The sequence below is a fragment of the Melanerpes formicivorus genome, unplaced genomic scaffold (assembly GCF_026170545.1).
Source record: "Melanerpes formicivorus ecotype bairdi unplaced genomic scaffold, bMelFor1.0.p_v2 SCAF_25, whole genome shotgun sequence".
NCBI lineage: Eukaryota > Metazoa > Chordata > Aves > Piciformes > Picidae > Melanerpes > Melanerpes formicivorus.
In genome coordinates, this window is record NW_027142377.1 from 5,605,835 (window position 1) to 5,633,165 (window position 27,331).

A 27,331-nucleotide genomic window follows, 5' to 3' on the forward strand; every position below is an offset into this window, starting at 1 on the left:
ATAGCAAAGACACCAAGGAGTCATCCATCTCACTCTCAGCCCCAGGAAAAGCAGAGCAGCCTTGAATCTCTAGAAAGGCTGACATGAAAGAAGAACAAAACTCAGCTTTCCTGAATGAGTATCACTAGGCAAAATAAGGAAAAGTAGGTTTAAACACATCAGCACAGCTTCCCTGACTACTAATGCCCATGGCTGCTGAAATCCAAGGTTGAAAGTAATGATTTGAGACACCAACATGAGGCCACATCTGATATCAGAGAGGCCCTTCTAAGGAGAAAAGGCTTCCCCTCTCATCTTCCTGTCCAAGTATACGAGTGTAAAGGATAGAAAGTGAGGCTGCAATCAACACAGGATGCTCTACTGGGTGCCAGTGCTAAAGGATGAGAGAGAAGAGGAATGTAGCAGAGATTCCGAAGATACCCTTCCTAACTCAAATCCTGATTTGAGTCTGATGATGCCAGCATAAAGGAAGAGCAGGTATCATATGTAACAGCCCCTGGGACATGGGCACCAAGAAAGAACTATGGAACCAAAACCTTATGCTGTGTTTTAATAGAGAAAAACTCCACTTCAAAACACCCCTTCTGCTGTCTGTCAGGGGATTTACTTAGATCCAAATCTGTGTCTTTTAATTCAAATACTGGCATTAGGGATGACTCTGAAATACAGCTGCAGCCTCTGAAACTACAGAGCGATATGAAGAGACTTTGGGCTCCAAGTTCTACCATAACACCAAGTTTGGGCTTCCTAAGCAGGTTCGTTTTTGCCAGAAAGGAGGTGTAGAGTAGAGAAGTCTCCGTGGCATGACAGGCCTAATGTTGATTACTCAGCTCTCTGAAATGTTGGTGTTTGTCATCTAGTAGTGGAAAAAAAAGAAACTGTAATTAGCTGGGTCATGTCCAAGGTTAGAACTGCTGGTAGGCAAAGCTCTGTTATTACACAAGGCATAAAAATCATCTGGCCTCCAGCATTTGGAAATGCCTTCATCCAAGGAATCAAAGGGAAACTAAGAACTGCTGTATGTGTCCTAGTCCGCCCTTCCCCCAGGATAGATTCAGTTGTTTTAAGTTAATTGCCAATCTAAAATGAACATTGTTGCAGAACCTCAGAGAGAAGTTGTGCATAAATTTTTGATTTCTTTCACTTTGCCCTGATACAGTTTAGCAAACCCTGCAGGTGAAATCCACCATTTTTCACCAAGTGACTATTCTAGAAGTCTTTATAAAATTGGATTTCAATTTCAGAAAGCCTAATATCAGGCCTCCAATTTGCAGGAATTCAGTAGACAAGGAGTGACCTGGACCGTGCTGCTCAGAGGAATCGCTTCCAAGTGCACTGAAACCATCAGGATGAAAATAAGCAGAGTTTCTCTGAAATGTTCTACACACCACAAATTCCTAGAAATGCAAAGGAAAGGGATTGCCAGTTAAAATTACCTAGCATATTATGTCACTGGGAAGACTTGCGTTCCTCTATAACTCGGTTTGCTAGAGTTGAGAGGGGTATCATCTCTTTCTTCAATAAAAAGCTATTTCACATGACACGCAGTACATGTGCTTTTTCTCTTGAAAAAGCAGCATGGTTCACACTTCAAGTTTAAAAGCATTTCTAATGTGGATTCGCAATGCAAAATGTTCTAAATACAAATCAAACACAGCTAACAGAACCATCTTTTTGAGACAGCCTACAACTAGGCATACAGATATTAACTATTTCTATTTACCACTCTACAGGAACCAACTTTAAAGCACAAAATGAAGGTGCTACAGAGGCTTAAGTGATTCATGTACAGCAGATTAAAGCTACTGCAGCATAGATACGCACAGGACAAAAGAGAAGGAGCAGCAGTCCTAAAAAGTTTCCTGAATCAGTGTTTCTCCACAAATTTCAACTACTCAAATACAATAGGCAATAAAAGCCCCAGGCTTCAAGGCATCACTGCTGAAACCATCTGAGAACAAGGGCCATTACAACACAGCTCCTCCAAGAGCCAAGTAATCTCTTCTTTATGAGACTGTCTGCCCTCCAGCACAGCTCGGGAGAGAAGTTGCAAAGCTCTGAATAGTTCCTCCGTAGCCAGGGGACCAGAATTCAGGGCAGAGTACCCCAAAAAGGAAGGAACAGCACCATCCATTCGTCGGCCATTCGAGCACATGGTGCAAGTAACAGTACAGGCAAGAGATACTAAGATGAACCTTGAACGTTCTTGTCGCCTCTGGGTGAATCAGAGATGCGCAAGAGCAACGGTAACCCGTCGCCCCACTGTTGTGAAGAAAGCACAGGGCTCTGCAGCATCCTCATTGCTGTAATTAAAACAATTCCCACATACCTCCAAACACAGCGTGCTTCAGAAGCAGCTCTGAACAGGGGCATATAAACACACAAGTGTCTATTACTTGCACATGATGCAAACAGCACTTGCCATTGTGCTTGGATTAACAAGCAAACACTGCTTTCTCAAGCATCCACTGTGCTTTGATGTATATTTAGCTGCCATGGCTAATTTTTATGATGGTGCCAGTGGGTCACACAAAGCTGTTTGGAGTCCAGGTTTTTTTAAACCAAGCTGTACCCTTAACACTAATTCCTAAGCATGAAACATTCTGAATTCCAAAGAAAGCAACTTCTGGTTTTGCAAGAGAAATGTTTTCCTTTTGTCAGAAAGTCCTCTTCTAACAGCCAGAGGTCAAAACAAAACCAAATTGCATTTCACAGTCCACAATTATTTATGTAACAAGTAATTGAAACTGTATTTCAAGTGACTAACATTTCTGAAAAGCTCTCCCAAAATCTGCAACAAATGGGAAACCACAAAGCAAATCTGAACTCGTAACAAAGGGTGGAATGCCTCCTGCCAAAGGAGAAAGAAGAAAAGATGGAGGGGGTTGGCCAGACTGCTACACAACATTTTTGAACACAAACTCTCATTACCATTTTGGCAAGCAAGTATCCTTTTTTCTGCATCTAGTAAGTTAGATGAGATCAGCCTAAAGCTTACTTTCTCCAATCAAAGTAGATCTTCCCCTATTCAATACTTAATTGCGTGTCTTAAAGGGATTACGTTACACAGAAATACTAATTGCCATGCTAGCCTTACTGACTGAGCTCATGTTGAGCTAGTATCTGTACAAACCCTGAACAATCCAGTCCATCTCAGCGTCTTTAGAATTACAAACAGCAAAACATCCAGACAAAAGTATGAGGGAGCAACAGTACCACTACTCAGATAATCTCAGCCTATCAGCTGAAGACCCACTGCCAAGATTTTGTTGGTATGGCAGTGAGAAGACTTCTTTTGAAGTCCTGCTTTTAGTCTCTCTTTGCAATCACTAGGAGTTTGACTGGGGTGGTTTTGTTTGTTTGTTTTTTAATGCAAAAGCTTCAAAAAGCAGCATGTTGCATCTCTGTGGTGACTGAGAACACACTGCTGCAACTACTGGTGTTTAAAACCCACAATCCTTTGGATAATCCCCTACAAGTCCTGATTAAAGGTGGATTTAATATTATGAAACTAGACATAATTGTTCAAGACGACCTTCAGTAGTTTCTTACACTACACTGTTCCATCAGTGTATTCAAGATGACAGCTGCACTGTCAAACGTAGGATAAGACAGGCCAACAGCAAGGTCCTTCCTAACTTTTGTCTTCTACAAGGTAAGGAGATGCTTACAGTTCTTCCAAAGCAGGTCTCTCTCCTATTTCAAACACACACTAGGCACATGCAATGAAATAGAGTAGACATTTAATAAGTATGAGCCGTATTGATGGTCTATCCAACAGGCAGCCCTGGAATACATGCCTTCTGTTTCCTCTGCTTAACTCATTACTGATTTTATGTCCAGGAAAACGAAGGTATGGAGGTGAAAAGCGCTTTCCCCATAAAAGCGGCACTACTGCCACCTGCTGTCACAAAGTATGAATTGCAGCTCAATCATCTCGCTGCAAAACTGCAGAAAGCTAAAGCCTTACAAGAACTCCAGCTTTGCAGGTGTTTTACATGTACGTTGCTGGTTTTCCCTAGAAAAGGGCACCCTGAAAACCATCCAAGGTAACCACGACATGAAGGATCCAGGATCACATTATTCTGATAGCTAGTAATATCCATGCTACAGTCCTGGAATAATGAAGTTCTACTAAGAGGAGAAAAGATTTTAAGTTACCATCCCCTCAAACTGGGAAGGATAAAAATCAAGCAGTGTCAGCAGTGTCAGGGAACAGAAAAACCAAAAGAGAGGTGATACCGTGAAAGGCCTGACATTTCACAGCCTGTTACTACTCCTTTTAATTACTAGCAACTACTAGAAACCTGGATCTCCTGCAGAGCTCGCAAAGCTCTGTCTGCCCTGCTTGCAACACAGACGTTCCCTGCTTTTAGGGGTGGTAAAATGTGTTTGTTGGAGTAGCAAAGCACAAACCTGAGAAGCCAAAAGATCAAATGAAAACACAAACACCACAACACAAGTTACTTCTAAAACAGGACAAGTCACAAATGGTACAAGTAATGTCCTGTACTCCTGCCCATTCTTTCTCCACAAAGTATCAAAGTTACTTGAAGCGTTTTGTTTTCATTAAGCTCCTAACCAGTTTATATTTGGATTTCTTATGGACAAAAATATCAGCAACAGATGGTTTATACAGATAATTATTGCTCCAGGGAATACAGAAGTAATCAAAACCAATAAATGGGTTCAACAATGGATGCACAAAGAAATAAAGAGAACATACTTGAAACAGACAGCGGCCTGAAGCATCCACACTGATGGAGACCAGGTTGTTAAAGAAATCCATCAAAACCCACTGGGTTTGATAGGGCTACTAAAATGTCTGCTTCACCCATTTTATATTGGATTCTCAGAATACTAACAGATTATGCTGAATCCAGTCAGAGGGGATAGCTGCCCATCTATCTTTGTTTGGTCCAGGGTATTTCACAGAATCACAAAGTGTTTTGGATTGGAAGGGGCACTTAAAAGATCATCTAGTTCAACGCCCTCACCACAGTCAAAGCAGAGTTCACAGCCTTGACTACATCAGGCTGTGAAGTCCCCTTCAACCTGACCTAGAACACTCCCAGTGATGGTGCATCTACCATTTCAGTTAAACCTGTTCTAGATATTTAGCTATTAGATACTTGGATTCTGCACCTTCATCTTATTTTACCATCATGCAAAGTCAACTAGTATTGCTCCGAACCTCAACTTGCTGCATGTCCAGTGTCTCAGACCACAATCTGTTAAAGGAACCTTCTGAGTGCATTGTTACAATAGAAGTATTTCTTCTCTACTGCTTTTTATGACAACTTCTCAGTAAACCATTGAGAGCTCACACCCCATTGCTTGTTAACATGAATTGCCTACCTGTCTGCAGTAGCTGGCTACACGACAAGCTGATTGGCCTGCAAACTTCCACAGAATTGCTTCAGTTAAAGACTTCTAAAACCACTGAGTGTCACAATGACCATTAAACCGTGTGCCATAGTGCCTTATCTACATGCTTTTTCAACACCTCCACCACCTTCCTAGGCCTTGTAAGTATGCAAGGTTTAGGTCCGTCACCTGAGACTGAGCTCCTAGGAGCACCCAATTTGGTAGGATAATGCCCAGGCCCACATCTGAGGCACAGACCCAGCCAGAAACTGTGTCTGTCAGGTAAGCAATGCAACTGTATGTACACTGGTAGAGTATACTAGAACACTGAAAACATTTCACCACAATTCATTTCCCCTTCCCAAAGCACCACAAAGCAAAAAAAAGAAGTTCATTTTTGCCATGTGTCTGAAGCACTGCCACACCTATCTTTTGTTGTTCTGAAGTTTTGAGTTACATTAATTACAACTGTGATCTTTTCAAAGTATGTTGCAACCATCCTTGCTGCAGTACAACTCTGAGTTCGTCTCCGCAGTCTTAAGCTTTTGCCACATCCTTAGAGCGAATGGTGTTTGACTGAAACAGCAGCCAAAGTAATCCACTTAAATTGAACTGCACCTGTAGGTGCACTTCTCATAGGTTTCATTCTCTTGATCCCTGTCACTTGACAGATGTTTAGCTTTTATCCAAATGACTATAACACTAAATGGAAGAACTCGAGTGAATAGACCTGAAGCAGAGGGCAAGTTTAACCATGCCTCCTGCTCACCAGCTGCACTTAGTATTTTCCACAGAAAGCAGTAATAAACTCACTCACAGACATCATGACTGATAATGACCCATGCCCCCCACTATTAACACTTATGAGTAAGTAAGCACTATATATAAAGTAGTCTAGGGATTTGCACACAAGCATAACTGCACCAACCATAAGCTGACTTCAGAAACCTTAGATTAACACCACAGTCTGCTCACACTGAAGATGAAAACCAAATTAGCAATTTGTTAGCATTATTTGGTTTATTCCTAGAGGAAATTTTAACAGCATAAGTTACCAAGATGCCAGATGACTCCATGCAAGAGATTTCAATACAAGTTGTCAGTTTCCCTACCTGTGCACTGCAGATAAAGCATTTAAAACACTTACAAAACACGCTAGTAGACAAACTCATTAAGCAGCTCCCTGTGTAAGTAATAGCCACTTGTGTTTAGGTCAGTTGCAACAACACCCAACAAACCCGAAACCCCACCAAAGACAACATTAATAAATACAAACATTTCATGACAAAATAATAAAATAAATCATTTAAAATCCTATCAGCACCTTAAGGACAGATTTTGTGTTTTGTTGATTCCACTTTCAACAGAAAGAACATTTATGTTAAGGGAATTATTTTTATAATGAATGCAGATCTGAAGAGAAAAATTAAATAAGCTCCAGAGTAAGAACTACTGGACACTGTGAAATAAAAAAGGGCAGAGTAAGTATACACTCAACACTGTTTCAGGTCCAGCAACTGCCTAAAATACCCTCCTAATATTCAGGCCATTTGTGAAGCAATTTCTACTTCAGAAGCTACAAGATGAAAATTTCGTGTGACAAATTAAGTTGCCAAACGAAATGGATTAGCAATCAGTGAAATTGCCTTATGTCATATCTGTTCCAGATTAGAATCCATCCTTTTTCCCCACCTGTTCATTAAGCACCAAGTTCAAGGCAACTGCAGCCACTGATTGCACATTAACAAGCTGTTTATGTGGAAAGGCATAGTTCAGCCACTATCTATACTTACACACTCATTTAAGTGTAATTCACAGATAATATATTCAGTTCCCAGTTTCAACACATAGTACATCTACCTTGAAGTGTAATTCTGGACTTGAGAAAAATGGGATGCCTCATAATATTAAACAGATTATACTTCAAGGTCAAAGTCAGGAAAACAGTAGTCCAGAAGAAAATCTGATGCTACCTCCTGTTAAGAAAATTGGAGAAAGATACTGCTGTTGCCCTAACATGCTTAAAAACAGTTGTGAAGTCAGAAGCTGAAGGGAAGAATGGTATAGTTCATTATGGAAATATAATATAAAATAATATTTGAAATATCATATAAACCCAGCAATTTCATCCTCTAAGTCAAGTCCTACATATTCAAAGCCGAACCTTTTCCAATTCTACGTGCTTCTAGTACGAGGACATGGAGGTACAGCAAATAGAATGCACTCTTTGAGAACACTCTTTTCCCTTAAAGCTGTTGAGAGGTCTTTCCCTCTGCATACCTTCACTCAGGTGGCCCTGCACAGCGTGTAAGGAAGCTAAGAAACCTGTGCAGCATACATCTGCCAGATCAGCATCCCCAGATGAAGTTACTCACTGTAGCTGTGAAGATGGTTTCCTGTAGAAGAAATACCTTCTTGAACAGTATGAGGTTCAGTAATGCAAATCCAGCATCAGAAAGCAGTTAAAAAAATTAATTGTTTACTTATTTCCTTCACCAAGTATTTTCACTACTTATCCAAGTTAGATTTTACTGCCCATTTGTTTTCTCCTAAGGAAAACATGGCTAATTTAGAAGCAGCACTACTGGATTTACTACCAGAAACACCTGCTTCAGCACAGCCAATCACCTTCCTTTTTCCTGTACATTAAAGGTTTCTGTTCTCACTATCCTGCTTTTGTACAAATGTCCAAGAATTTGCCAAACATACAAAATAACATTTCTAGTGTTCCACAAGTCCTCCTATTTCCCCCAATCAAATAAAAATAAGAGTAGTCCTTTCTTCTCCTGAAAAGCAATTTGCCCTTCATCTTGCTGCTAGTAAAAACCCACTCACAAGCACATTGGTTGGCACCTTCTTATCTTAGAATACATCCTGTGAAGTTTATTAACAGATATGAAGTAAAATACCTGAGGTCAATGGTGGTGATCTGCTACTTAAGCTCTATGAAGTACAGAGACATGCATACCACATACATCCCAAAAATACAAGACCTTTATCTGCTTCAGATTTAAGAGTTACTGCATATGATATAAATACAAGCAGATTTTTCTGCTGCATTTAGTAAAAACAAAGGAAATTGATTATTTACTGCTTAGTTGATACTATAAGAATCATACAATTTGTTTTTCAAACCTTACTGAGGCTTTTGACACTTATTTCTGTACTTGGGGTTGGCTAGTCTATAAAAACAACATAATTCAAGTCTAAAAGTGAGCTCCATGATTGGCGGATTAATCCTTTTTTTCTTCCAGTAAGCCCTGAAAAATTCAGTCAGGACTAGCATTACCACATCAGACACTCCTAAACCATTAGACCATTGGTTTGGGTTGGAAGCCAGCCCAAAGATCATCCAGTTGCAACTCCCCTGCTATGGGCAGAGACACATTCCACCAGACCAGATTGCCCGAGGCCTCATCTAACCTGGCCTCAACACCTCCAGGGAGGGGATATCCACAACCTCCCTGGGCAACCTCTTCCAGTGTCTCACCACCCTCACTGTAAAGAACTTCTTCCTAATATCCAGTCTAAATCTACCCTCCTATCACTCCAAACCCTTGTAATAAGTCCTACCATCCAGACTTAAAATCAGCAGAGGCAGCAGGCAAGCAGACTCAGAAAAATACAGTTTTCTAAAGTCACAACTCAGAACATACATTACCTGCCAGCAAAAAGACTTGCTCCCTAAAGCTGCATTGTACCTTGGAGAAAGCAGCTCAAAAACATTAAGGTAGAGGGAGCTGGAGGGGCAGCAGGGTGGTATTACACACTCTGGTGGTTTCAGCATTCCAGTCTTCACTGAAACTGTTTTTCTTACGTAGCCTATTGGGCCCACAGAAACACTCTCTATCAGGAAACGCCTGCAGTATGAATAAAATGCGCTAGAAAGAGCTGCACAGGGACCGATTTACCCCCCTCTCCCTGCTCTAAACAAACACAACCCCCCAAGCTGAATTCCCATGAGTTATTTGGAAGTCGGCTAATTGTGGTTATTTGGCTTTCAGGTGCTTGAAGCACTTTTTCAGTATGAAGGGACATCCAAGAATATTTGATTTGTTAAAGAGACCGCTTATAGATTATGCAGTAAGTACACACCTCAAGGAGAGCATGTTCATATTCTCAGAGTGTAATACTCTGAAGCAAAAGGAATACAGAAATAAAACCAAGATTTTTATACCCATCTTGACTCCTTTAAAAAACATAAAAAGGAAAGAAATTAAGATAACACGACCCTTTAGGCAAAATATCAAGTTAAACTAATACTTACCTGCAACACAGCCAGTAGCAAAGAAGTTTAGGGAACCATTCTGGAAGGATAACACTTTTACAGGTGTATGGAATTGACATCAATTTGCCATACTGTTCCCTTAAGGTCTATTTTGCTGTTTGCATAAGTCAAAGTAAATGAAAGCATTTAAACCGTACCTTCCTGCGGCTCTATTTCAGATCTGACTTGCTGTATGTTTAACAATTTATTACATGAGAGTTAATGAACTTCCTAAATGCAGAGAGGAAAAAAAAAAGTCAGGTCTCCTCCTTTCCTCCTGCAAGCCATGGTTATGTGAGCCTTAGTTGTTAACATTCAAGGTAGCCAAGAAGCTTTAAGTATAAAAAGAGTGTGCACAGATTTATCACTAAAAAGTCTATCTTTGACAGGCTGCGTTTTCTTCAACTTACACACAGAAGCTAATACTGTGGCTGCATCTTGCAGAAGGAGAAAACCATGGTGCTTTCACAAAGAGCTCCATTGAGTGCAGAAACATGTTTTTAGATTCCATCCAAGAGCTGTTGCAAAAATCTCAGTGCAGTAGCTTGGGTTTTTCTGCATAATACGGATTCTTCAACCAAAACATCCTCCTCCTCGTTTAGCTTCCCAACTACTATCCACAACTAGTTAAAAAAACTTTAACTAATGGTTCAACTTTAACTTCAAAGGTAACACTGAAGCCATGAGCAAATCACAGACTTACACTTAAATTCTAATTACAGCTGTGATAAAGAACGTTTGATTTTAAGGTAACTATAAATTAGTAGTTTAAGCATATTAACAACTCATAATTAATACATTATGCATTGTAGGAACTATAAAAGACCACCTCAGAAACCTGCCGGTACCAATGTCCTGACACAAGTGATGCTACACAGCAGCTCAATATAATACAATATATCTGTCCCTTCCAGTAAGTAGTTTTTCAACATCTAACCTGAGTTTCTCAAAGCCCCAAATCAACTCGTCTTCAACTCACAGAAGACTTCAGTAGAAACAACTTCCTTCTTCCTGATAAAAGCCTTCTAGGTACTTAAAGAGTCTTATGTCTCTCTTTCAGTCTTTCAACCTCAGTTATTTCAACCTGTCACTCTGAGTGGTCTTTACTCCCTTCCTTAGAATTACATAGTAGTGTGTGTTGATTTTAATTGGTTCTATTTCTTATTTTTAGCAGATAAGTGCATTTCTTATCAGGATGGCAGGCAAGTTTACAGGCAGATAGCATCATCTGTAGCATGGAATTTGGACACCTCAAAAGAAAGAGAAAATCCCTTGAAAAATCAGAAGTACTCACATTCTAAAGCTAATCTGCAACTAGATCCAGCCTGTAATTCAAGGGAGGCCTATGAACAAAAAGAATCTGAATATAAATCAAGAGAAATAGGCTAATATTGACTTACTCTGGAGCAATAAGGTAAGGAAGTCAGCGAGAACACTACTGGAAACAAAACTCTGAATGAAGAGTTACCAAATTTAAGATTAAAGCTTCAGAAGCCTGATCAGCACATCGAGGAGAAAATCATGCTATAAACAATACAGCAGCATCCCTGTCTGTATATCTGAAAGGCTTTTGTAGGCCAAAGTAGAAGATGAATACATACTTTTGCACAGCAGTACCATCCACATTACTTCAGAGTGCAAAAAGGGCATATACTTTACAAAACCCACCATCTTCACTGTCAAGCACCAAGTCATGCAGAACACAACATCAGTTCAACAGAGTCTGTTTACTAACTTCTAGACTGCATGAGCAAACATCTCTGTACTATCTACAGACACAAGGCAGTATCTCCACACAGCCTCTGTCAAACAAATCAATTTTGACCAATGCAACCTTTATTCTACCACAGAAGATACTGCAGTACATTTCCATCTAATACATGAGCATCAGCAAAAATTTGTTCTTGAAAATGAATCAATACACCTAGAAAACTAGGGACAACATCAGCCAAATATTAAGGTGAAAATCTCCAGCCTCAGGACACAAACTATTTTTTGAGGGGTGGCAGAGGGGAGGTTGGGACAACAAGCAAGATTTGGCTGGGGTATGCATGGAGGGAAATACCTTTCCACAGTTCTTTCCAAACAGCCCAAATTCATTCATTGTAGCCTAAAGCACAACAAAATTAATCACATAGGCTGCTGTCAGAAGCTATATACAGTTCTTAACTTCAGTTGCACACACAGACACTCAGGTGCTAGATAAGAAGAACTCTCCAAGTTATGACAAAATATTTCAAGATAATCATCACATTCCAAATACATGAAACAGAAATTAAGTTTTCCCTATCAACTTATTGTTAAGGTTTTCAACATAACCTATCCCACAAATGGCTTACTTGATACAAACTGGAATATAGTGCAGTAGTTTATGATCAAAATTCTCCCTCCCACAATATCAAGTGTAAAGTTTCAGATACTCAAATCAAGTCAAATGATGGATGTAATATCACTATTTCAGTCTTGGTGACCATGCTATTAAACTTTCACAATAATCCTTGTCACAGTAATGGCACACCAAATGCATAGATGCAACGTAGAAAAACTAGGAAAAAATGCATAGTTTAGAAGAGATTTCCGAAGGACATACCAATTTCATACAACTTTTCAAAGTTCAAACTTGCCAGGTGGCACTATGAAAGATTTTCAAGACACAATGTAAAACATGTAAGCACCTACCAGCATTCACAATGGCATCAACCTCAAGCAGTGTAATGTCGCCTCTGTAGAGAGAAACTTTGTCACTCAGACTCTTCTTCCCTTGCAGATCTTCTTTAGTATTTTCACCTACAGGCCAAGAAAGCAGGAACACACGATTACAAAGGTGGGTCCGAGATGACAAGTCCAGAGCAGGTATCAGTAGTTCCAATTACACTATTGCAGCATCCTTCAGTTTCACCTGGAGAGGGCACCAGTAACTCACAGAGATAACGACAGCTCCCTAAAAATCACACCACTTGTTTTCATTTGGTTTCAAATACAAGCACTGATTCCTTGACCACATATCATTTGATTAAAAACCAAAAAGTGTGGGTTGTTGTTTTTGTGGTTTTTTTCTTGGAGTTAGATCCATCAGATAACCTCCCTTGGTAAGTGCAAGGGTACAAATTACAAAAAATGAAGAATTAGTTATAATTCTCCTCTTGAAGCAATAACTTACCCAAACCAGATTTATTCCAAACATGTACAAGAACACAACGTTTGCCAATAGGCTCAAAACTAGCCCTGGCAGCAGGTAATAACAAAAAAGAACAATAAGTTCTCCAAAACACCAGAAAATTTAAAACTTCAAGCTTTGCCACCTTAAACCACTCAACCAGAAGCAGGGGTGAGGCAAGTGAGGACACAACATACATAAGCTTTCAAAAGATTTGTTACTAAACAATGTTCTAACAGGTCCCTTACTCTGGTGACCTCTTGATTCTTGCATCAGCATTTCACTTCATTTACACCATACTCTACAGAGCTGTTCAGTCACCTTAAACATTTCTACCAACACAGATGGGCCAAAAGCTTAACTTGACACAGTCTCAAGCTGCGCCCGGGGAGGTTTAGACTCAAGGTGAGGAGGAAGTTCTTCACCAAGCGAGTCATTCCTCATTGGAACGGGTTGCCCAGGGAGGTGGTTGTGTCATCAATCCTGGAGGCGTTCAAGGGGAGATTGGACGTGGCACTTGGTGCCATGGTCTAGTCATGGGGTCTGTGTTGGTAGGTTGGACTCGATGATCCTCGAGGTCCTTTCCAACCTAAGTGATACTGTGATACTGTGATCTTGTTCTTGCATTGTTTGGCATCCATATAACTAATAATGACCTAAGGAGAAGAAAGAATGAGTGCTTAACTGATTTTTATTCAAGAACAACATCAAACTAATTCTCTCTGACACAAGCCAGAAGCTTGAGTTGATATATCCACCAAATATAGAACTGAATTGCTAAAGTGAGAAACAGTTCACAATCCTCAGAACCTTTTTTTCTGTAATTTTTAAAAAATTAAAAATCAAAGGAAGATTTAGTGAGAAGGTAGGAGCAGTCCCAACAAAATAGGCACTTCAGTTTTCACATCACCCTTAATTCTAGTGATTTGCCACCACGTCGAGTATGCTAGCTCAGGTCTGTCAGCAGGACAAACAACCATAAGCAGAAATAAGTAGTATTTATTTTAGCTCTTACATTTCTATCTTCAGGACAAGTGACTGGTATCAGAAATCATTATCTCAGTCACTCCCAAGTAACTGGTACAACTCCATTCTGCTGTGCATCAGCCCTCAACATGCTCAGTGCAGAACCCCTGCCACCTTTGTCAAAAGATGCACTTCCACTATGAATGCGTAATAAGCATAAAAGTAATCCTATATCTGTGTGTATTCAGGATCTTCATTTCTGTATTGGGCTCCAGATCACCCTCAGAGTCTCATCCTAGTTTTGAGCCACAAGCTCCCCGGGGCAAAAGGATGCAAAAGATATTTTGCCCCTTCCCAAGGAGTAAGTTTTCTTTTTTTAAAAAATGCTCCAGACTGGATTGGAAGTTTAAATGGAAACTCTGGCCACAAATATCTACAAAAGGCATTCACCTGTGGCTGCCAGGCCAAAACCTTCCATAGCCTTCCAGACAAAGTGTCCACTCCACCTCAGCAGGCCCAAGAGTAGCCAAACTGCAACCCCACTAAACCAGACCTACCGCAGGCTTCAACCGGCCCAGCGGCACGGCTGCAAATAGCCAGGGCCAGGAGAAAGCCTCCCCCCCACCACCATAACAATAAGGGACATGGGGCTCAAGACAGAGAGAAGAGAGACATTTGGCTGTGCACTCCTTACACAGAAAATACACAAGAACAGAACAACAGATTACAATATCCTGGGATGAACTGCCTGCCCCCCAGGACTCTCTGCCGGTCCTGCCAAAGAAGAGGGAAATGGCTTTGCCTCTCCAATGGCTGCCAAGGATGTGGGAGCCACCATGTTAGGAGAGAACTTTGCTTTGTGGTTATATCAATTAAATCTTGATCTCCCTTAACCTACAACAAATCTTAACTCAAGCAAAGAGTGCTTTTGCAGAAAGGTATCAAGTTTTGACCATCCTAAGAACCTTGTATCACTCTAACCTCAAAATTATACTGCTCCTCTGTTTTTCCACAGAAGACAACCACTGCAGTTAGACATTGAGTTGTATTAAAACAAAAATCAGCCTCTGTGACCAATTTACAGAGTCTGATTTATTATCTGCTTCCACATTAACTGCAATCTGCCAGCAAGTAGGACAGTTGTTTTCCCCATCCCTCCACAGTGAGCTGGAGCTCTGCCAAGTTGGAAATGCACACCACCACCCACCCTCTCCCCCTCCTGCCCAAGTTACTGCAACACTACTTAACTTCAAACCAAAACACACGGAAATTTTCAAACTAAAAGCACTGAAATTGAAATAGAAAACACAGTTTGGATGCTACACTGTTTTCACCAATGATACAACACCAAATTAAAAAAACCAACACAACACACCATGAAGAGCCATGAGGACAACAGATACCAGACAAAAAAGAGTAGTGCTCGTTATCATTAATTTCTGCATCATAGGGAAAGCGGAGGTGTCCTTTAGTCAATTCACTAGCAAGGTCTTCTGTTTCTGTTGGGTGAAACATTGTGCACATCAAGACTGCCTCCCAATTTTCTATCCTCCACAGGGTTCACAACTTTGCCTCTAGTTCTCACTCTCTGCAAATACTGAATATACTTGAGCATGGTTCTCCTGATGCTCCTTCCCCACAGAACAGCATTAGAAATTCACTGCCTGGTGAAGGAAAAAAAACCCAACAAAATCTAAACAAAACAACACATCACAAAAAAACCAACAAAGCAAAACCAACACCACACAACAACCACAGAAAACCAAACCAACACCACTACCCCAAAGGCCCCACCAAAAAAATCAACATCTAGAATCACTTCTATATGCCCCATGATATCCTCTTCAGTAAAGGCCTTGAACATCTCTCCTATGAAGGAAGACTGAAAGAACTAGGACTGTTTATTTTAGAGACATGAAAGCTGAGAGAGGATCTTATTAATGCCTATAAATATCTGAGAAGTGGGTGTCAAGAAGAAGGGGACAAGCTCCTTTCAGTAGCAGCTGGTAATAGGACAAGGAATAATGGATATAAGCTAGAACACAGGAAGTTCCCCTTCAACACAAGGAGAAACTTCTTTCCTGTGAGGGTGCTGGAGCCCTGGAGCAGGCTGCCCAGAAAGGTTGTGGAGTCTCCTTCTCTGGAGACTTTCAAAACCAACCTAGACATGCTCATGTATGGCCTTCCCTAGGTGATCCCAGTTTTGCAGGGGCGTTGGACCAAATGGTCTCTGGAGAACCCTTCCAATCACTATCATTCTACAATGCCAGGATTCTATGATTCAGCAAGTCCCTTACCTGCCCTACAGTTCTTGGAAGAGCCCTGATGTCCACTGTGTTTCATACAATTAGCTCAGCAGTAAAAGCACAGGCTGCCTTGTTGTGGTGGTTTGGCCCTGCCTGAAGTCCAGATGCCCACCAAAGCTGCTCTATCACTCCCCCTCTTAAGTGGACAGGGAGAAAGGAAAAAAAAATAGCAAAAGCCAGTAATAGGGGAGGAGCAATTTTAATAACAATAATAAGCAAACAGCAATAGATTGCATGGAAGCAAAAAGCACAGAGAGATGTTAGTCTCTAGTTCCCATCAGCAGGATGATGGTCAGTCTCAGGAAGCAGAGCTCTAAGCTTGGTGGTTACTTGGGAGGACAGACACCATAGATGAATCCCCCCACTTCCTTCTTTCACTTCATCTGAGCTGATGTCATATGGTATGGAATACCTCCTTGGCCAGTGTGGGTCAGCTGGCTCAGCCATGTCCCCTCCCAAGATCTTGCCCACCCCTCAATGTACTCTCGGGGCAGGAAAATGTTGAAAGGACACAGCCTGGATACTTATTCAACAGTAGCCAAAACACCACTGTGTTATGAACTACTGCTACAAATCACAGCGCTAGAAAGGTGCTGTGAGGAGAATTAACTGCAGCTCAATCCAACCCAATACACTTGTACATCTTTGATGAATTACCTTCATTTATTGCACTAAAAGTCTGATTTAACAGAAGATGGGAGATTACACTTACTTGATTTCATGCTGGTTGTTACAGAAAGACACTCCACGATGATGGAAGACATGGAGAGCCAAGGCTTGTTCACAAGGACTCAACAATTCTACTAATATACTGCTGATTACAAAAGCAATCTCAGTATCATTCAAGTAGTTGTAGGACATACAACTGTTTTTCTTGTGCCATCTGTTAGATTTGTGGGGCTGCCAGACAACATTTCCTAACCAAGTCAAAACTGGTATCAGATCTGGGATATTTTCTTTTTCTCCTAATCAATTTAGTCATCTTGACTCAAGTGTAGGGTACTACACCTAGGGACAATAAACCCATGTATCAGTACAAGCTAGGAGCTGACCTACTGAAAAGCAGCTCTGTGGAAAGACACCTGGGAGTTCTGGTGGACAGCACAATGACCATGAGCCAGCAATGCCAGTGGCTCCTGGGATGCATCAAGAAGTGTGTGGCAAGTGGGTCCAGGGAGATCCTCCTGCACCTCTACTCTGCCCCAGTGAGGTCTCATCTGGAGTACTGTGTCCAGTTCTGGGCTCCCCAGTACACAAAGGCTAAGAAACTGCTTGAGAGGGTGTGGCAAAGAGCTACAAAGATGTTTGGGGGACTAGAAATCTCTCTCATGAGGAAAGGCTCTGTCACAGGTTAACTCAAATGTTTGCTAGGGCTAAGTTGAATTCCTAGACCCAAAACACTGCATTTTTAGAGAGAATAAATCCTTCTTGCCAAAGCAAATAAAACTTTTCAGTCTGTCTCTACATTGGTTGTCCACCTTAGAAGAGAGAACAGATGGAAAGCCAGGAAAATTCAGTGTATTTCCACTCCTAAAAATAAAACCCATCAACTAACCCCACACTACACCATGGTTCTGCTGAAGTCCATCTCTGTTTTAGATGGAGGCATCACAGACCCCAAGACAAGGTAATGTTTTGTTTGGTCAGTGGCTGTGAATGAGAAGTTTAAGACAATGAAGCAATCACAGTAAGAGAAAATAAATTTTCTGCAGTATCTGCACAGGAATCTCAGCACAGGCACAGCAAAATCTAAGAAGCACTAGAAGATGTCTGAAGTCATTCAGACAGGCAGTAGTGACTAGGAAGGAAACCTCCATCCCTCCTGGAAGAACTGTCTCCATCTCCACAGCTCTCCTGGCTCCCAAACGAAAGCAAATACATAACAAGCACCTGCACAAGAAGCGTGGATGCCTTCAGATCACCAGATTTAGTCAAGCCATGGTTATTAAACTGCTAAAATAGTAGTTGAAATAGGACTGTGGAAGTACTGAGCATGAGCAACAGCCTCTGCTTTACTTGGAGTTCTATCCTTATGTACCCCTGAGAAGACTGTTTCTGGGGCTTTCCTTCCCTCCAGAGTAAGACTCTGCCCCCATGTTTTACCCCCTGCCCATCTCCACTGAAAAAGTGAAACCAGAGGCTTTTACTGGGAGATGCTTCCAACAACATGAAGAAAAAAAGGCAACCTGTGGTGTGCTCTCAAAGCATCATAATCAGCCTAAGTATGGCCATTTAGATTCCCTCCTAACTCCCACATCACAATTTCTACTATTCATTTTCCTTCCTTAATCTCAATATTGTGCGAACAGTTACGTGCAGTGTGTCAGTGAGGATTATGAATGGACTCCAACTGCAGTTTAAGCACATTAACATTTCACCTACTTCATTACAATTATGTCTGCATGTCAAAAGCAAATAAATCCTGGATTTGTTTTGTTAAATATCAATTCTACAAGGCATGTTCACGTCGTCTGGGTATGCGACTTTTGAGATAGGGATGAAGACTCTGGGATGGCACTGAGAGGTTAATGACAGCCCTGCATATGGAATTATGGACCCTAATTAATTCAAGGCTGAAAGCACCAGCAAAGCCATGACCTGTCATACAGGTACATATCACAACCAGAGTTTACCAGTTCCAATTAATAAAAAGAATTCATTGGCACGTAAAATATTAAGAAGAGGGAATAAATGGAACATTCACAAGCTTCTGAAATGTCTCTCTAAATTCCACTCACAGCACAACAGAAGCTCCATCATAAAATGACTGTTGGCATAAACACAGTCAGTGCAAGTCTATTTACCCAAGAGAAATTGTATGAAATTTGCAAAGTGAGGTGCTGAGGTGTGAGAACCCCACATGCATGCCAAAAAACCCTGCATTTTCAGAGGTAAGGACCTAACAGAACTCTGAAACAGCCAACAAAAAAGCAATTCATAAGACTTTAAGTTTCAAATTTTTTCCATATGCCTACGTAACCTCCCTACCACCTCATCCTAAATAATAATCTTTTCTCCTCTGCCTACCTAATCCTAAATCAGGTCTTTTCTATAGCTTCTCTGAGGTGATTTGACACGACAGGAAAAAAACCCAGAAAGGGCAAATAATCAATAAGTAACATCTGCTAGGGAAATGTATCAATATACTGAGTACTATTTAACATAGAAATAAAAGGGGTGGTATGCTCTTTTTTAAGCTTCAGTATTGCTATAGCAACTCCTCTTAGAACATGAAGTCAATGGTCACTAAACCATGTTTTCATCACCAAGGACAGAGTTGATCCTGTTACATCCTTCCCAAGTTTCATTTTGTTTAGGCTGGTTTTCAAGACATGCAACAGTGGAGAGAGCATGAACTCTCAGTCCTCCATTTCCCCCCTCAGCTCAAGTCTCAACAATATATGTAGTTGAGTATCTTCACTATAAACAGTTGAAGCTTTATGTCCCCAAACCAATTTTTCCCTTCAGATCCACCCCATCACATTCTATGTCTCCATCCACACAACCTAACTGCCTTTAGCTTTTCCACCTAGATGACACACTTTGGTCCTTGAACCATGCTCTCAGCAGCTGAGGTCTCAACACAAAGTACAGAAACAGGCAGCCCTATCCCTCAGCTTTACTTATAACTTCTAACGTGCACCAAAGAAAAAGGACCTTTGCAGTTCACAGGGGTGCACAAAAATGCATTAGATTTAGTGAACAAAAACTTTGCCTTTGAAAGAAAACACGTGAAACTCTTCAGAAGAGGAAAAAGGACATCCAGAGAAGCTCACTAGAGGGAGCCCACATAAAGGGCATGAATAAGCTCAGCTGGTCCAATGGAAAAGAGGATGGCACAAACCTAACATCATTGTAGAATAAACTGAAACTCGAAGACTGGTAAGACATCCAGGCGTTTAAATTCTACTACACTGTGAAGTATCTTCATTTGTCAAACAAGTATTACACATCCAATTATGAAAACCCTTACAGCAATACCAAAGAACTTACAGCTGAAGGGAGGAAGAAAACCTACAGCTGGAAGAACTTCTGTTAAAAAGAAATCATTTAGAATGATTTGATAATGAATGAGTAGAGCACACACGAAGTGGTAAAAATAGTTAAAGCCACATAATATAAAGCATTACCTATGACAAAAGAAAAGGCTTTTGGTACTCCATGAGCAAAAGCAGGTAAGAGAAGAAATCAAAGAAAGAAGCAAAAAGGCTTTACAGCAGCTAGGCTCACAAGCTTTCCCTGTTACAATAGAATTCCGTTAAACAGAAGAGATTTCATTTCCCCCCTCCTGTTTGTAAAAACAAGAGTAACAGACTGAATTGCATGAACCAAAGCTGAAAGGGAGAGTTTCGTCATTGATAGTCAGCTTTAAAATTCACAGCTGAAGGAAGTAAATCAACTCCAAGTTAAAAAGAAATAACAAGTCTAGCTGCTATCTAACTAATCCCTGCCACAACAGCTACTAGTAGAAATGTATCCCCACCATGACAGCTTCTCCAACAGTGGTCTATAGCATGAGGAGGAAACAGCACCGGGAAAAGAACCTGAGCAAGGGTCAAGGGTCCCAAGATAAACCCTGAACAAGAGCAAGCCTATCCACTCCTATGAGAATCCTTAGCTATGGCTGGACTAGGACACTGCTCCACTTTTCTTAAACCGCTGAAAAGCAGTAACAAAAAGGAGCTGAACAAGATAAGGGTGCATCTGACCACAGGGAAAGGGGCAGCGACATTCTGCTACATATTCTGTGTGCTCTTTCATTCAGTGCTCTTTTCTTTTTCCTCAAAGCTTTGTTTCTACAAGTGCCTCATACAGATGAAAAATAAACTATTAGCAATTACTAACCTCACATACAACACAGCTTTCTGTGCCATTTGTTTCTGCATAGGCTTACAGAGCGTTAAAAAAGACAGATTGTAAGATCTATTACATTACGTGCCTGCTTCCACTCCTACTAACCAAGGATGATTGTACAGCAAAGGCAATTGCTTATCTAAATCAAGATAAGCATTATTTCCATATGTTCCATCACCAGGGGGAATGCACTCACAGATGCACTCTAGTACTTCAGATTTGTAGTACAGATTTGCTCTATCAGTTCTTGGACTTAAACAAGATCAGAACCTGAGCACAAGGAAGAAACATCTGTTGCAGACAAATCACTTCCTACCTAGCCAAGAATGCAGCACAACATGCAACTCAAAGGCACTTGATGATGAACATACCACCTTCTCCCTCCTAGCAGGACACTGCCAATATGCTGTTTCAGCTAATTACAGTGGCATAATTGGACTAGCTAAGGACTATACCCAAGTACTGAATTTATGAGGCCTACAAACATCATGTATGACAGAATGGATGAGCTTAGGTGGGACCTCTAGCAATCATCAAGTTCAGCCTCCCAACTCCACACACAGTCACACAAAGTGAGTTTCCTAGGACCCTGTCCCAGTTGAATTTTGACTATCTCCAAAGAAGACAACACCACAATCTCACAAAAAAGTGTTCTAGTGCTCAGCCACCCTCACAATAAGTGTGTGGCTTTATTTTCTTATGCTCAGAATTTCCTCTTTCAATTTGTGCATGTTGCCACTTGCCACTGTGTATCCCTGAGAGGAGTCTGGAGTCACCTCCTTTATGCCCTCCCATCATATCTTTATAAACATTTATGAGTTGTCATCTGTGGAGTCTTTTCTTCAGGCTAAATCCCAAGTTTCTCCACCTCTCCTTGCAGAGCAGATACTCTCATCCTTTTATCTTCTTTGTGGCTCATGTGGCGTATCAACATCATGTTCTGCTTTGATACCATTGATATATTCACTGAGCCCTCTGCTCCATCTTCTAGGACAAGAGGCCATGGTATCATTCATTTGAGGATTTTTCAAGAGTTATGAAGTCTCCATTTGAGGAAGCAAGCGTCACCCGATGTCCACCAGTCAGCTGAGGAATTCATTTACTGAACCACACCATAAATGAGTTCAGCAGTGCTATGACATACTAAAGCTACTACAAAAAAACAGAACTCGTTTGGTCCAAGTTAAATGTAGTGGTAGGCTATGAGTAGCCCTCAAGCAGGCTTGCAAATATGAGCCCTCCTCTTCAGCCTCATGATTGAAGCCACTGAAAACTACATTACACAAAAAAAATTGGTATAGTACAGGAATTGACAAAGAACAGCCCTTCAGTCCTAACAACCCACACAATACTCATGAAACACAGTTACTCAGCTGCTACAATGGTCTCATGTAGTCCTTAGAATGTTATGCTCCAACTTCCTCAAGTCTATGCCACACAACTCTGTATACCCACCAAAAACAAAAAACCACCACAAAAAAAACCTGTGACAAAAACTCAAAGTCTGCAAGAAGAGGAACAAATGGAGAAGCTTGCCCCTTTTCTGAAGTCTTATAAAACAAGAGAAGAGTTGGATTAGAGTACAGAAGTACCAAAGATCAAAGTTTTGGAAAGCAGTAACAAGAAGCAAGGAGAACAAGTAAAGGAATACATTCTTGACTCTCTATTTGTCATACAACCTGGTTTGCAGGGGCACACTAATGTTAATTCATAAACCAAAGTCTTCTCACTTCAGTGGCATGTACAACAGCGAAGACACAACATAAGTAGGCTGAGGCCCAAGGGTATTTGTGCTTGCCTGGAGAGTCTGCATCCAGCTGCTATCATTACTAAGCTTGCTGCTGCTGACTTGAGATTTCATGATTCAGGGACCATAGGAATGGCTGCTGCTTTAGCTGTGGCTCAAAAGGAGCTGTGCTTTGTGTACTTGAAGAAACGCGTTCAATCCCTGTCTTGTTAGCTTGGTTATTTGAGTTTTTAGAAGGTGAGTCTTAGGAGGGCTTCAAGATTTCTTAACAATTTAATAGAATAAAGGCTCTGCTGGACAGCATATTTCTCAAGTTCTTGCCCTAGTCTGATTACCAGTACCTCAAGAATTTCAATAGCTATTTTTTCCATGTAGAATGGCAGCATTGAGTAGTTCTGAAGTACATTAAATGGTCACCCAAGGCCACATAGATGCAAGAACTACAATGCCTCATTTCCATCTCAACTCCTACGTTAGTATCTCACTCTGCCACAGAGAGCTTGTAATTAACAATAGAAGCTCAAATATTGAGAGAAAAACATATTACACACCTTTTGACCACTGTTCACTGCCTCACAGAAATACATGGATACTTCTCTACAAAAAGCCAGCAGACTACAGGTAAGACTTCACTAGACTGCTTCAAAGCAAATAACCTTCACTGCAAGAGCTGTGTTTCAGTAATATCATAGCATTCATACAACTGCTCCTAATATGTTCAAATCAATTCAGTACCCTCCTGGGATAACCATGAGTCTTCATCCAAAACTTACATTACCAGCAGTACAATTCAGCTTTAGCAACCACCTGGAGAGAGGAAAATAAATAAATAAGCCTTGTCACAAGCAGTCAGATTGTAAATAAAATAGATACTGCTGAAAACCAAACAACAAATAGTAAAAGCTCCTTTTTAGTAAGTGGGAATAGCATATCCACCATCAAGAAGAATTCAAATAAGTTTATACTGGGAAACCACAAACTGCTTAGTATTCATTCATTAGCTTACTAAGCAGTCAATTTTTACTCTACATGCTCTGCTTTTCTTAATATTCTATATGCCATTGCTAAGCAACAGCCTCTCTAGATGAATGTTACAGCCTTTTTTTACAACTAACTGTGGAGCTTGGAAATAGATATTAAGAAGTTACTAGCAGCAAACTACAAAACTTCTGCAGAACTATCAGCAAGTATTTCTTGCAATTGTCATTCAAGAATCACTGCATGAGACACAGTGACAACTGCTTACTAGATGGAAGCAGACAATTGGGTTTCCTAGTACCAGGGGACAGATATGTAGGCTTTTATGCAAGTACAAAAGATATTTTCCACATGAAGGTATTGGCCTTGGTGGGCAGCACTCACCTGATAGCATTCCCACCTTCCCTTCTCAAGATCTCACATATAATCTGCTGCTCTAAGAGACAACAGAGCTTCATTGCCAACAGCGAAGTACAGAAGCAGCAGCTCCGTATTTGAAAAGAACTCTACCAAGAGCCAGTTGTGTTGAGTCTTACTTGCTTAATTTAAGGACTTGAAAAATAGGAAGCAATACAAATTCACAAGCAGTTACAAACTCATTAGAGGTCTTTAGTTCTATCTTCACCAAACCTCTAAGCCTTTTAAGTCAACATAAGCACATGTTGCTGTGCACTGCCTGTTCTGTCTGGATTTGTTATTTGTGACACACTTACAGACTTTCTCTTGTAACAAGTCTGGTAGCAATGCAGGAAGAGAAAAAGAGAAACAGCACCCTGCTTTTTCTTTGAATATAACTGGTCCATACCCCCATAGAATGGTAAGGGTTTGAAGGGACTTTCAGAGATCATTGAGGCAAACTCCCCTGCCAAAGCACAATCACCTAGGGCAGCTCACACAGGAACGAGTCCAAGCAGGTCTTGAAAGTATCCAGAGAAGGAGACTCCACAACCACTCTGGACAGTCTGTTCCTGTTCTCTGTCACCCTAACGTAAAGAAGCTTCTCCTCATGTTGAGGTGGAACTTCCTGTGTTCCAGTTCAGCCCCATTGCCCCTTGTTCTATCACAGGACATCACTGAAGAGACTGGCCGCTTCTTGACACCCAACCACCAAATATTTATACACATTAATATCATCTCAGTCAACTTTTTCCAGTCCCAGGTGTCTCAGCCTTTCTTCATCATCTTTGTAGCCCTCATTTGAACACTCCCTAGTATATCCTGTGCCTCTTGAACTGAGGAGCCCAGAACTGGACACAGTATTCCAGATGTGGTTTCACCAAGGCAGAGTAGAGGGGAGGAGAACCTCCCTAGACCTGCTGGCCACTCTTCTTAGGGCACCCCAGAACACCACTGGCCTTCTTGGTCACAAGGGCACACTGCTTTCCAATGAATAACTCATTGGCACAGAATTAACCAGGTTGGAAAAGACCTTTGAGATCAAGTCCAACCTGTCACCCAACACCATCTAATCAACTAAACCATGGCACTAAGTGCCTCATCCAGTCTTATTTTAAATACTTCCAAGGATGGTGACTCCACCACGTCCTGGGGCAGCCCATTCCAGTTGCAAATCATTCTTCTGTGAGGAGTTTCTAACATCCAGCCTAAATCTCCCCATCCACCAGGACTCCAAGGTCCTTCTCCATGGAGCTGCTTCCCAGCAGGTCAACACCTAAAGTGACAATTACATCAAGTCTGCTCTTTGCTTTGTTGATAAAGATTCATTGAGTATTCCCACCAAAAGACACCACTGCAACACACAATTTTGTATGAGAGCAGTGTCTGTAAGTTTGTTTGTTTTAGAGTGCCTTAGTACAGAAAAGGGGACACTAAGCATAGAGGAATAAAGCAAAAACACGTGAACTTCAAGTCATATTTGGGTAACAAATGAGTAGCAACTTACAATGCCTTTACAGACTAATCATTAGTACCAGAGGCAAGTGAAAGAGACCCATATTTGCATAAACAAGCATCCACAAAAAACACAATAAGGCAGGTAAATGCTTTAAAGCATGACAGACAAATGTCTTCTACGCACTGTTCATATCTGCATTACAGACAGACCGAGTCTCTTGGGCGAGATTCTCTTGGGAAACAGTAGAGCAGTCTTTGTTAAACTCAGTGTTTGATCATGAACTCCTAAAGATGCTACTAGTGTAAAGGTGCACTGGGAGAAGTACTTCCAGCTTCAGAAATAAATGTATCGGTTATGCCACCACAAGAGGTTTCATTTTGCAAGATATGTATTCTCAGCAGTTTTGGTAAAAGCCCTTTTGACATGCACAGCCAACATGTAACAGCTGCCAGTCTCAGTACCTTTCCTGTGCACAAACATTACGCTGCTCCTCATTTAAGTAAGAAATGCTTCCTGGTGAAACAATCATACACAAACTTGTCATTTTGTTCAAGCTGTACAAACTAGAAGTTGATATTTTAACTGTTGTTAGGCCTTCCCTCCAACACAGGAGAGCATTTTCAGGGCATTGTAACAAACACACTGTACTTCCTACAAAGCTGAAGTATTGTGTGTCAACTGGATTTTCTAACAGCACATCAGCTGGAAGCCCAGTCAGAGGGGGACACAGATCACTTAATCAAACATTAGTTTGTTTGTTAGAGACATTTCTATCTGGTGAGCAGTTCACCTCTAATGAGCCAAAAAAGGGAGATCGAGCTTATCCGGTTTCAGATGATTGGGTTTTTAAACACCTGTATAATCAAGTGTTTAATGGTTCATGAAACAAATGGAGCTATGCATGAAAGCCGGTGAATATGATCCAAAGTGAGCTCAGACTGCATCAGTGGTCTCTCTACCACCATTCCAAGGAAATCAAACTAGTAACATTACACAGTTGCCAACTTTCAGACTTGATGCAAGCTTTCCACATCCAGAGAGCAGCAGCTGACAGACCTAGTCTGTGTGATAAATAATAATTGTTAGCCCCAGGCAGCAAACACTAGTGGAAGCAATAGTTCAGTACCTTCATAAATGTCTGTCACTGCTAAGCTACAATGAATTAAGACAGGTCATACCCATCTCTTAACTGTCTTATCAAAAGAGGCTCCTAGTCTTCTGCACTACAACATCAGCTTTTGTCCACCCACACTTGCAAATACCCCAAAATTGCATAGCCAGTTGACAGAGTATCATGTCTATACTAGTAAGCCATGACAAGGCTGGAGTTTAACAGCTTGATCTTGGCCTCAACCTAATCAAAGACACATGGCTTTTAGTAAGGCTGACACATGGGCTGACATCTGCCTGCAAAAGACTGTGAGGACGTATGCCACAAACCATCAAAAATTGCAGATGAGGGCTTCAGCCAAGCTACCAGGCTCAGCAAAACTAGATGACTTCATAGAAATAGTCTTTGTAAACCAATAAATGAATCTGGGGTTTTGATCTTTGAATCCCCTGTGCTCAAAAGCGGCTCGTACTTAATACATGAAAGAGGGGAGAGAGAAAACAAAGGAGAAAGTATAAGGAGATACATAAGCACAATTATTAGAAACAAAGATTATATAGCCTATTATTTTTTACCCAGATATATTAAATTATATTACTCAAAAAGTTATTCTTTCCTTTAGTAGTCCTGAATATGAAACAAGTCAGCCAGCAAAACACTCCAGGCTGAAACTTCAGAAACCCTAGACTTGCTCAGCAGTTTCTGAGGAACAGCACATTCTGA

General features: G+C 41.0%; 1 protein-coding gene across 13 annotated transcripts in view; it reads right to left on the reverse strand.

The window, feature by feature from the left end:
- MACROD2 (mono-ADP ribosylhydrolase 2) overlaps nt 1-27,331 on the reverse strand; it is a 984,824-nt gene that overhangs the window by 944,782 nt on the left and 12,711 nt on the right. For all 13 annotated transcript variants that reach the window (XM_068153137.1, XM_068153136.1, XM_068153138.1 and 10 more), the window contains exon 3: nt 12,314-12,421. In XM_068153137.1, coding sequence (XP_068009238.1) covers nt 12,314-12,421 — 108 coding nt within the window. The remainder of the gene's footprint in view (nt 1-12,313; nt 12,422-27,331) is intronic.